Raw genomic sequence first — 12,562 nt, forward strand, 5'->3', positions numbered from 1 at the left:
AGGCTAGGGAAGGGTCTCTGCATTCAGTATTCTGGTGTATATACAGCCAACCCTTTATCTTTTGCACTTGTTAGCAGTGTCCCCAGGTCTGAGTCCTCAGTTTTACTTCTCCAGTAAAGAAACTGCCAGATTTCTGCCAGGGCTGAGGGAATGTAAGGATTTAACAGCTTATCAGTTTTAACTTAGTCCTCTCTATTTTAGCCAGCCCTAGTTTTAGAAGTGTACTGCCAGTTCTTATCCTTTCAGAGATGCTGTTTAAATTGGGCTGGTTCTCAGCTTTCCCCACTGCTAGCTTAGAATTGGTTCTCTCAGTGAAGTTGGTTACTCCTTGTCTGTTTTCTGGCTTCTAAAATTTTGCTGCTCTTTTCTCCTTGTCCTGTGTTTATCTGTTTAAAAACCCCTTTATCATAATTTTAATGAGGATTTTGGGATGATTAAGATCTGATGAATATGTGTAATCTGCTGTCTTAACCTGGAACCCTCTGTTTTAAATTTTAAAAAATAAAAAACTGTGGCAGCTTGATTTCTGTCCTCCCTTCCCTCCCAACCAGTATTTAGTTTTGGATGCATGTGAGCCCTGTTATGGGCTAGAGCTCTTGGGAGTTGTTCAACTTTCTGTTTGTAAAGGGCCTGGTATTAAATATTTTAGGCATTTTGGGCTATACAGTCTCTTACAGCTACTCAGCTCTGCTGTTAAAATGTGAAATCAGCCACAGACAGTAAGTAAATGAGTTAGTGTGATGTTGTTTCAATAAAACATTATTTACCAAAAAACACGGTGGGCTGAATTTGGCCACAGAGTGTACTTTGTGAACTCCTGTTTTAAAGCCTTAAACAATTCAATAAATGATTGAATGAAATGATGCTAGAGGAAGAGCTGTTCAATATTATCTTTAGCCAGTGGCCCTTAATTCTAAGTATGCAAATACTTAAGCTTATGCTAAATCACAGATATTCCAGAAATAATTTCTGTTGGGAAGGCTGAATTTTTTCCCTTAGTTTTCAAAGACTTAAGGTCAGTTGTATTCTGCCAGCAAAATTTTTCTATACTAACCAGTTGGTATTTGTCCCTAAATAAAAATTAATTTTTTAGATGTTTTTCATATATGCGAAAGCAACTAAATGTCTAATCCAAATGGTTAAAATGTAAAATCTCACAAGGAATTGCTATCCTCATCTTTTTGCTAGTTGTAAACTCATGTTCAAAAACTAGTTTTTTGTTTTGTTTTGGTGATTCTTTAAGATGAAATGGGGAGGATTCCATTTTATTAACTTTTTACCTTCTCTCATTGGTGCTGTCTTTGTGGCTTTGTTCTAAGCATGAAGTAGACTCAGAGGTTGTCATAACTTTTACTACTCTCTGCTTTCCCCATTAAAGAAAAAGGAGGAAAATTCAAGTTACTCAGTACAGATTGGTGTGGTTGCTCCACAGCCATCAAGTATCCAGTCTCCTTGTGTTTTATCAAAGTTCTTTATCCTTAGTTGGTGACTTCCATTCTCTAGGATACCTCATGATCCTTGTTGGACCTCTAGCTATTACATCCATATTATAGGTAGGAGGGGATAAAGTGAGGGAGGAACCTCAAAAAGGCTTCCCAGATTCTACCTCTCTACAAGGAAGCTTCCTCCAAGTTCTATACTACTGTTCAAAACAAGTATAAATATTTTATACTTTATCTTAACTGTCCAAAACAAAGTATAAATACTTTCAATTTGTACTTGTTTACATATAAAGTTAAAAGGAAAACTGAACTACCTTTTAAATTTCCTATTTTGTGTCTTTGAAAGAGGCATATTAATCTAGAACATTCATTTAAGTTTTCTATATTTTTTTGGTAATTGGTACATTTGAACCTTGGTGTGATACTATGATATTGTAGCAAAGAACAGTCTGAACTTGATCAAGATTTGGATGATGTTGAAGAAGTAGAAGAAGAAGAAACTGGTGAAGAAACAAAAATCAAAGGTATTATTTTAAATTACTTCAGGAGCCAATGATTGCTGGTACATGTCCTTTAGAGGGTAGTAATAAGTACCATTCTTTTTTGGAAATTGTCCATTTTATTCACTGGTCCCAACCTCCAGTTCAGTGGCAGTTCATGTGGGTATGTTTGTATATGTGTTAGTGTATATGAGATAGAGCAGTAGTAAGGGAAAGTATGGATATAGTGACCCATGGAAAATGACTGCATATACCTTCTCCTATTGGAGTGACATGGCATAGCTGTGTCAAACAGCTGCTGTTAGTTCTGTCATTGTGAAATGTTACAGGTGGTGGTGGTTGGGGTTTTTTTGGTGGTGCATCTAAAGAAAAGACTGGTTTAGATTTAATTTGAAAATATGTTAAGCATGTAATATGGAAAATAATGTGCATGCATGTCTTTTTAAATCTACTTCTCCAAACAAAAAAGTGAGACATCTATTAAATGTAGGCCAAATCTTTCAGAGTTCACATTAGCAGATAATAAAGGTGGGAGTTGTGAAGTAGGGAGAAATTGTACTGCTGAGATTATGCACTATAGATCAGGGCCAAGCATATCAAGTTACCAGATAATCCAACTTTTTGTTTTTTAGCCAGATGGAGGTAAATTGTATGAAAGGACTTTGAAACTTTTAGCTTCAGCTTTCATCTTGCAACATTTTCTTAAAAGATAGAGGACTATGTCCTCAGTGACCAATATTGATATTTCTTAATTCATGTTCCTTATCATAGCTATATATCATCCATTAATTAATAGAATGAATTGACCTTCAGAAGGGAAATTCATGGCAGTTTGGTGTTATGTCTGTATTGTTGAAGAACTGAAGATGGCAACACAATTCTGCAAATCTCTAGCTTGTATTTGGATTGGGTGTAATTTTTAGAAGCCATTGATCATCAAATTTTGTTTGGCTTCAGTTACACCCTTTATCACAACTATTGACTTTTTCTATTCGGTTACACACAAGAATACTATGCATGCATCAGACAGACATTGAGGTTCACTCCACTCCTCTGTCTTTCTCCCAGGCTTAAAACTCCATATATTTGCAGTTTTCTGATGTGTTGCTTGCCTTTAAAGGATTGTTAAGAGTCATAGATAGGCATCTGGGTGAAGCTTTGGCCCAAAATGCAAGGTGGGTGAAACATAAAATGCCAGAAAGAGGAAAGGATATCGTTCATAGTAGTTGTGACAGTGGCCCTGAGAGAATGGTGTGCATTAGAGGTTAGGAATCTGAACTTTTCCTGAACATTGGATTTTCCTAGAGTATATTTTCTTTAGCTTGCTGCCCATCTCTACTCATACCAGCATTTTATGGGCAAATCAGGAAACTTCATGATTGGATTGTCCTATTGAAATAGCTTAATACATTTTCATAAAATCCTTCTTTCGATGCCCTTCCCCCCTTTTTTTAAGCACGTCAGCTGACTGTTCAAATGATGCAAAATCCTCAGATTCTTGCAGCCCTTCAAGAAAGACTTGATGGTCTGGTAGAAACACCAACAGGATACATTGAAAGGTACAAGTTCTTCTTTTCCATCGTCCTAATTTACCCTTCTGTAATCACCATTGCAGCTGCATCTTTTAAAGACCATCTAGGGCTTAGTTAGATATGTAATGCTGGAAAACTAATGTCTGTTGGTATCTAATATAGAATTATTGTGAGTTTAAAAATTTGCAAAGTACTACCAATTTAGAGTTGGTCTCCTAAAGTTTGTTTAGGTTGTAGTCCAAAACCAGAACTGATCTTAAAGATTTTTTTAGAGGTTTGTATGAAGAAATGCACAGAACTAGAAGAAATACAGATTTCTTATTTGTCTCATCAGTGAGAAAAATAGCCTAGATAGCTCATTCTGCTTATAATTTTCTTTATTCAAAAGAATTATTTTAAGATCCATCCATGTTGGTTATCTATATACCTCTCTAGTTACTCTGTAGCTTCTAACTGCTGCATAGTTCACTATGGTGTATGTTTACTGTGTTTTGTCTACTTTCCCTATGATGGACAGACAGCCAGATTGCTTTGAACCTCCATCACCACAAATTTCTTTGCAGTGGACATCCTTGTGCATGTCCTGTTAAGGAACTGTGTAAGAATTTCTTTTGGGTATGTACTGAGCAATGAGATTACTAGTTAATAGAGGTTATGGAAGCTGTAAGTACTTCCAGCTTCCTCTCCAGAATGGCTGTACCCAGTGCATGAAAGTTGTTTGTCCTGTTGCTGCTGACAGTGGCATCATCCAGTTTATCATCTATATAATGGGTGTGAGCTCAGTTTAATTTGTATTTTCTGATTTCTAATGAGTTCTGAGCTTCTCTTCGTAATGCTTGTGAGACCTTTAAGTTCCCCGTTTGTACCCTTTGCCCATTTGTCTATTGAAGTTACTGTCTTTTTCCTGTATTACAGTTCTTAGGTATTCTAGAGGTTAATTTGCACATCATAAATAGTCTATTACGTCATGTCTATTAACTTTCTCCTTGGCATCCTCCATTAACAGAAACCTTTAACTTCTATGTAACATAAATTTTCTGCTTTTGAAGTTGTGTAAGTCCGTTCTTGTTCCTTTTAGGTTTTCTATTGACTAGTTTTACCTTTCACATTTAGGTCTTTAATCCCTCTAGAGTCTACCTTTGTATTTGGTGTAGGTAAGCATCCGGTTTTCGTAACACGTAACCCAACAATCCATTCTTCCCTTATCAGTTTGTGGCACCATATTTATTGTATATTAAGTTTTTTTTTTTTTTTTTTTTTAATCTTCATTTTATTGAGATATATTCACATACCACGCAGTCATACAAAACAAATCGTACTTTCGATTGTTTACAGTACCATTACATAGTGGTACATTCATCACCCAAATCAATCCCTGACACCTTCATTAGCATACACATAAAAATAACAAGAATAATAATTAGAGTGAAAAAGAGCAATTGAAGTAAAAAAGAACACTGGGTACCTTTGTCTGTTTGTTTCCTTCCCCTGTTTTTCTACTCATCCATCCATAAACTAGACAAAGTGGAGTGTGGTCTTTATGGCTTTCCCAATCCCATTGTCACCCCTCATAAGCTACATTTTTTGTATATTAAGTTTTATAAACAATTATGTTTGTGTTTGAGTGGCACTCTTCTGTTTCATTGGTCCTTTTGTCTATTCTTTTGGCAGTTTCACACTTACTACTATGACTTTATAATGTCTTAATATGTGGTATAATACCTCACCCCCAACCCTCACTTTGAAGGTTGACCTACCCGCATAACATATGTAAACTTTTATTCCAAGTATGCTTGTGACACAAGTTTATCAGGATTCTCAAAAAAATTTTTCAGTAGAAATTTTGATAGGAATGACAATGAATTTATATATTAACATGATAGAGGAATGATTAAGTATTTTCATTCACCTGTGTTTATTTGAATTGTAGTCTATGTCTTAAGTTTTCATCATAGCTTCTATTCTATACTTGGTTAATTCCTTATAGTTTAAGTTTTGAAATGTTGTTTGAGATGTGTTGCTGTTTTGAATCTTATTTTTTTATTGTATTTTCTGGTTAGTTGTTCCTGGTGTAGAGAGGAGTGGATTGATTTTTCTTAAAGTTGATCTTGTATCTAGTAACCTTAATAAAGCCTTAGAGTAGTAATTTGTTCTGTTCTTTTCCCCCTTAGGCAAAAGATCTTATCTATCTGGAAATGATGGCAGCTTTAGCTCTTATTTTGTACCTTATAGAACTATTTTTTCTTTCTTTAGCATTGGCCAAGATTTTCAGTACTGTAAGTGTATCAGTTCAGATGGTCTTGAATATTCTGCTTGAATTTATTAAATAGATGCTAAATGTATATTTTCGTAGTATATGATATCGAACTCTCCTTGCATTCTGGGAATAAACTTAATCATGATGCATTGTTGTAAAATGGCTGAGCTGGGTAGTTGATATTTAGTGAAATGAGCTCCTGCATGTTTATGTATATGTTGGACACTTGTATATGTGCATGTATATACATAAACTCTTGGTGATGATGATAACTATCCTTAACTGGTTTTAGAGTTATGATTTTAACTGCCTCATGAAATGAACAGGGCTTCTTTTACATTTTGTCCCGTTTTGGAACAACTTGTGTATGACAGGAATTAACTGAATGGTTGGTAGAACTCTCTTGTAAAAATTGACTTGAGCCTTTGAAGTTTGGGAAGTAGAGGCCCTGGGAAGTTTGGACTACCATTCACTGTTTTTACATACTAGTGCTGTATTCATGTTCTCTCTTCTGCCCAATTTGGCATCGTATATTCTTCTAAAAATGTATACATTTAAAAAAATATTTTCCTTTTATATTCTGTATCCTGTATTGTAGTCTTGCCAGGGGTTTCTTGATCTTATCAGTGTTTTTTAGAACTGTCTTTTGGGTTCTTAATTAACTGGCATGTATTTTTCTATCCTCTATGTCTTCCTTCCTTTTGTCTTCCTCTGGTATGAATGTTTGCTCCTTTACTAGTAAGTTTAACCTGTTTGCATTTCTTGGAAGTGATACTGTTTTTGTACTGAGTGCTGCCATCTTTTCCTACTTGTTATTTATTGTACTTTTCTTTTTTTTCCTTTTTTGCTTTCATTAGGTCAAACTGTCTTCTGTTGGTTTTAAAATTAATGCATTCTGTTTTTGTTATTATGGTAGTGGCTCATAACCTAATACCTAACTAAGCTTTTAATAACCTCTGTTGATTTCTTAAATTTATCAATATATGTATATGTATATTGCTTATAAGTGTACTGTCTCTGGTCATGTTTTTTTCTCTTTTTTTCCCCCTCAAAGACAATGGTAACATTTACCAAGATATTGACCACCCATACCATATATATAGTGACCCCTGGATTTTTTTTTTTTTAAACTTTCAGATTGTTTTTAATGAATTTAATGGGTATTTGTGGCATACCTTCTGAAACCTGATATACCTGATTCAATTTTTATTATGCTTTATATCTGAATAATTTGGCTGCTTATAAATTATAACTTTGAAGTTTTAAGTATCTTAAAAATTCCACTGCATTTTCCTCTTGTATCTTTTGAAGCCTGGTATCAGTTTGATTCTCATTCCTGTCTGGGTTATTGCTCTTTCACTGAACACCTTCAGAGTGTTTTTTGTCTTTGATATTTATAAATCTAACATGTCTAGAAGTGTGAGGATTTTCATATTTCTTTAACTCTGAAAAACTTAGTCTCATTTTTTCAGATATTTCATACCCTTCTTCCCCTTTACTCTGGTATTCAGGTGTTGGTACTTTTGTCATGCATATCTCTTAGCTCTTGTATATTTTCTGTCTTTCCTGCTGCCTCCTGGGAGAGCTTTTAAACCTCATGAACTTGTTCTTCTACTGAATCCAGTGGTGTTAATGGTGTTTGTTATTTTTGTTACTCTGTTTTCCATACTTAATATTCTCACTTTGATTTCGATTTTTTGGTCGTGTTTCCTACTGTTAATATCTTCCCTCATCTCTTTACATATATCTGTGTGCCTATTTTAAATTTTTCATCTAATAAGAATTTTTGCTTTAGATGACATATATTTTGACCTTTGAACTCATGCACTATGGGGGATCTCAGTCATTCTGATAATGAGTATTGGAGGAGGAATGAAGGTCAGATTCCAGTCTGTGACTGTTCCATTGAGTCTTAGGAGTGGGAACCAAAGAGCGTAAGATGGAGAGCTCCATTCACCTCAGACTTAGTCATTTGCTGCCAATTCCACAAGAATATTTTGTCAGCTTTGGGAGGAGGCATTCTCCCTTTGTTGTAATGCACTATTCCTAGATTGGAGGATGTAAAGGAGTTGTGTTTTTGAGGTCTCTGAGCCAGTCCACCTCTTACCAACTCCTATTCCTGCCTTCATGTTATTCTAGGAACACTGGTTCTTGTAGAGGGTGAGGGGAACCAGATAATAATTGTTATAAAGCAAGAGCAGGATTTTAAAAAGCTTTCTTCCAACTTGCCCTCTTGCTGCTCTTCCATATTGTCCTTCCCCACCCTAGGTTGCAGCTTAGCTCATGCTAGTTAAAGACAGCCTTCAGTCTTACACAGAAGTTGCTTCTGGGGTATGGGTGTGGATGTATGTGTTGGTGTGCCTGGTTTATTCATTCCCTTCTTAGCTGTAAAGTTTCTTTAGGGTTGATGTTGGGGATGGAAGGTACTATCCCATGCTAGTTCACCACCTTGGCAGAACATTAAACTTTCTACTTTCAATTTTAAGAAATAAGTCTATCTGTAGCAGGAATTTTTAACCTGGATTCTGGATCTGTTTGAATTTTGAGTGTGAACATTTTCTTGGGTGGGAGAGAGGTTCATAAGTTGAGTCATTCAAGGGTCTCATAACCCAGATGTGTATAACCTAATAAAATTCCATGTCCCCTAGGTGGATTGTAGAGTTGTATGAATTATATCTCGATAAAGCTGTTATTATAAGAATCCATGTTCCCTCTTGATAAAAATTATGTTCTTATTTAATTTCAAATTCCAAATTAAATATAGTAACTAAAGTAGAATATTACGGTGTAGGATACTGTCCTTCTTCCCAGTATACATATGATCACCTCCTTACCTTATAATAACTGATCGGTGAGATATATATGCTAAAAAATGTTTAGATAGTTGTTTTTTTCAAATGTAGAATGGTCATTCTATGACTTGAACTTCGTAAGAGAGAGACTGCATTTACAGGTGAGATGCCAGCACTGACAAGTCCCACACTGAACTTGATTACAATTAAAGATTTAGGGTTGATGATAATGATTTACATTTTCTTATCAATTTGTCTGGTTGTATTTCTACTTTTGAAATGTTTTGGTAGTCAGGGGGTTCATATAGTTATGTCTTGGATTTTAAATGCTTTATGAATGAGTATTTATAAGTCCTGTCATTCACTAATAACATGCTTCAATTTCAATGTGATAAAAGAAGTGTAACTTATGTTTTGTTATGATGCTTTCTAACTGGTACTTTCTAACCTCTCAGCTTGCCTAGGGTAGTTAAAAGACGAGTGAATGCCCTCAAAAACCTTCAAGTTAAATGTGCACAGATAGAAGCCAAATTCTATGAGGAAGTTCATGATCTTGAAAGAAAGTACGCTGTTCTCTATCAGCCTCTATTTGATAAGGTAATGCTTTTGACCACCTTGTTTTCTTTATCTAAAATTCTAGAAGATAGGCTTTTTAAATCTCATGGAGAAGATTTTTAGAGTACTTAGGAAAATACCAATAATGGCACTTTAAAAGTTTTGGTGTGTGTTAAATCCACAAGAATCTAATGAGAAACCACTAGTTTTTAGTTTGGGTATTTTCATGCAATCTTTTTAATCGTTTTAGCGATTTGAGATCATCAATGCAATTTATGAACCTACAGAAGAAGAATGTGAATGGAAACCAGATGAGGAAGATGAAATTTCGGTTAGTACCAACTTGTTTATTTTGGTGAGTTTTTAGATGATGAAACCCTAAGAGTTGTCAGAAATGTTAGCATTAGGTGATAGGTTAATATAATAAAATAAGTGTTATTTTTGTACCTAGGAAATATTATAGGTAAATTAATGGTTAGTGCAAATGAGCCACTGTTCAACATGGTGCTAGTTGTACCCAAACTCAGTTTTCCCTTAAATTTTAGAGTATTCTTTAGTATTTATGGTTTATAGGCTGATTTGAACCTTTTCATGATAGGCAAGGGTTTGTTCCCATTTTTCATGTTAAGAAATTGTGTGACTTGCCCACAACTAATGAATGACAGATCTCTGACACAACTCCAGTGCTCTTTTACATGATTCTGCTATATTAATGCTGGCTGGTAAAGAGAATATAATTTTAACAGCTCCGAGTGATGTGTGGCATTAGACAAGGTCTGTATTTCTTTTGCTTTTCTTGTTTACTATGCTTAAAAGTCTTTATTTTTCATAGAGGTTTTCATATTGTTTTCCTAAAGCTGTTTTCCTATAGTTCTGGGTCCTAGTGTAGCAACCATTTTGATGGAAGTAAGGTTTAGTAAGAGGAACAGCAGTGTTGACATAATTAGACTGGAACTTGCTTGACTAAAAATTGTAATTGGTTCTTGTGGGATCGTTGGTTTCTGTATTTTTGCTGCTGCATATTATGTAACTTGAGGGAATGTAAGATGATGAAGAGGTCTCATCTAGGTATTCAATAATCCTATTATTATCAAGGAGGAGCTGAAAGAAAAGGCCAAGATAGAAGAAGAGAAAAAGGATGAAGAAAAAGAAGACCCCAAAGGAATTCCTGAATTTTGGTTGACTGTTTTTAAGAATGTTGACTTGCTCAGTGATATGGTTCAGGTAATCTTATTCTTAAAAACAAGTTTACCTTAAATAGTAATCCTTTAACTTCTAGTGGCTGTGACTACTTCATTGTTGAGCCTTATAGAAAGATTGCTTTGATTCTTTTGAAACGACTATTCTTAGATGGAAAATGGCAATGTTGATTAATGTAGTCAAATAAAATTCATTTTTAAAATTAGGTAATGAAATGATTCTATTGCGAACTGCTAACTGGTTTTCTCTCATAGCCATTTAATTTACATGCTTAGAATAGAGGTAGGATGAGGGAGAGAATCTTGGTGTATCAATTATATTACCTAAAAAAGAACTTTTAATTCTGCAACAAAGACTATCCCAGGGGGCATTTGCATTTTAAAAGTACTCTGTAGAGACCTTTAACTCATTCACAAATGTCACTTTCTCTGGGAAACCAACAGATGGCCACCTTTTTCAGGAAACCTCCTGTTCTAGTCAGAAGCATTTCTTGAGCTACTACCATCTACAGTGTTGCCTTTTCAGTGTTGTTAACAAAGCAAAGGGAATTGATTGCAGCACATGAATGCTTATTGCGTTTCTACTGTAGGAAAGTAGAAAAAGGATCCAGCAGAAAGAATGGAAAAGGCAGCAGTCATTATCAGGAAATATTTTTAAATGAAACATGCCTTATTTAGATTGGGTTTGCACTTTACAGCCCATTTAGCTTGTATAATGATGTAATTGTTAGTTTTCCATGTAGTCGTTTTCTCTACCAATAGTATTGGAATTGCAGTATAAGGTGACTACAGCGTAAGCCCATGACCTGGAGAGTAATCTTAAGGTTCATAATTGCTATATAAAATTTCACCATAAATGTTATATCTCACTTAATCAGCTAGTGTTAATTGACTGGTAAGAGACTACTAACTCTAAAATAGTATGACAGGTAATCATTTTTATTATATTTCTTGATTTGAAAGGAACATGATGAACCTATTCTGAAGCACTTGAAGGATATTAAAGTGAAGTTCTCCGATGCTGGTCAGCCTATGGTAAAAGAACCTTAAAATATTTTAAATTCTGTAACATTTGATACTTGTAAGTAGATTAAATGAAACTTTTTAAAAAGAGGTGTCATTCAGGGGTTAGGGATGGGGTGGGAAGGAGTTAAACATGGTACTTGGTGCTCTTTCAGTTGTTGGTAGTATTCGGATTTTGCTAATTGGGATGCAGTTTTTCTTGATTCTTTTTCTTTCTCTGAACATAAACTATTTCTGAAATAAAGTCGGTCTTTGATTATTTCGGGTCTGGGTTAAAGTGAATAAAATAGTGGCAGGGAAATGTGAACAAGCAAATACTTTTTCAGTCTTAAAAGGCATATGTCTGGAAATTATGTGAAACGAGAGGTTAGCTCTAACTGTGAATTAAGCACTATATAGGCTGTAGATTCTTGTATTAACTTCGGCAAGGTTGGGCTTTTCTTCTTCAGCTTAGGCTGCAGTCTAATACTTAAAAGCCCTCTTTGCTGGGAATGGTGAGGGGTGACTTAATCAGTTTATTTAGGTGTGTCTAGTCTATTGTGTAAATGTGTTACTTAAGTAGTAGTAAATTGAACTAAACTTTATTCAGTTTATTTTGTGTGCCTTGTTTTGCTTTTTAAATAATTTAGGTTTTGTCTGACCCTTCCCCTCATTCTCAAGATTAAAGAGTAGAAATAACATTCTCACAGTTCTAAAAGTTACAAAATAAATTTTTATTTATTAAAGCATTAAAATTTGAGATGTAGTTTAATTTCTATACTTTTTCCTTTTTTTAGAGTTTTGTCTTAGAATTTCACTTTGAACCCAATGAGTATTTCACAAATGAAGTGTTGACAAAGACATATAGGATGAGGTCAGAACCAGATGATTCTGATCCCTTTTCTTTTGATGGACCAGAAATTATGGGTTGTACAGGGTGAGTTTAATTTTACTGCTCATATCTGTTTTTGTTTTATCTATGATTCGTGATACTTAGTATTTTCTAGGTAGTCTGTTAGGTGCTTGCTACACGTATACATACATACCTAGTATATCTCCCACCTTTTCAGTAAAATACTTGGAGAAGAGCTTTGGCTCTTTGACTATAATACACATATTTCTAGAAAGAAGTTCACATTTAAATTTCTCATACTGTGAGACTGTGTTAATTGTAAATGTAATATTTGTTGAAAAAGTTTGTTTAGAAATAAAATTTTCCCCTTTACACTTACAGAAAGCATTTCAGCTAATTTCTTCTTCCCCTGAATTTTGGTATCTAAATC

The 12,562-nt window shown here is 34.6% G+C and overlaps 1 protein-coding gene across 7 annotated transcripts in view; it reads left to right on the forward strand.

Annotated features, from left to right (window-relative positions):
* Positions 1–12,562, forward strand: part of NAP1L1 (nucleosome assembly protein 1 like 1) — a 32,854-nt gene that overhangs the window by 13,842 nt on the left and 6,450 nt on the right. For 6 of the 7 annotated variants that reach the window (XM_037845440.1, XM_037845437.1, XM_037845441.1 and 3 more), the window contains 7 exons: positions 1,881–1,966; positions 3,399–3,501; positions 8,979–9,120; positions 9,329–9,409; positions 10,174–10,302; positions 11,241–11,312; positions 12,077–12,216. In XM_037845440.1, the coding sequence (XP_037701368.1) occupies positions 1,881–1,966; positions 3,399–3,501; positions 8,979–9,120; positions 9,329–9,409; positions 10,174–10,302; positions 11,241–11,312; positions 12,077–12,216 (753 nt within the window). The remainder of the gene's footprint in view (positions 1–1,880; positions 1,967–3,398; positions 3,502–8,978; positions 9,121–9,328; positions 9,410–10,173; positions 10,303–11,240; positions 11,313–12,076; positions 12,217–12,562) is intronic. The other variant, XM_037845443.1, reaches the window with a different exon arrangement.

This window comes from Choloepus didactylus, chromosome 8, assembly GCF_015220235.1.
Source record: "Choloepus didactylus isolate mChoDid1 chromosome 8, mChoDid1.pri, whole genome shotgun sequence".
Classification (NCBI taxonomy): Eukaryota; Metazoa; Chordata; class Mammalia; order Pilosa; family Megalonychidae; genus Choloepus; species Choloepus didactylus.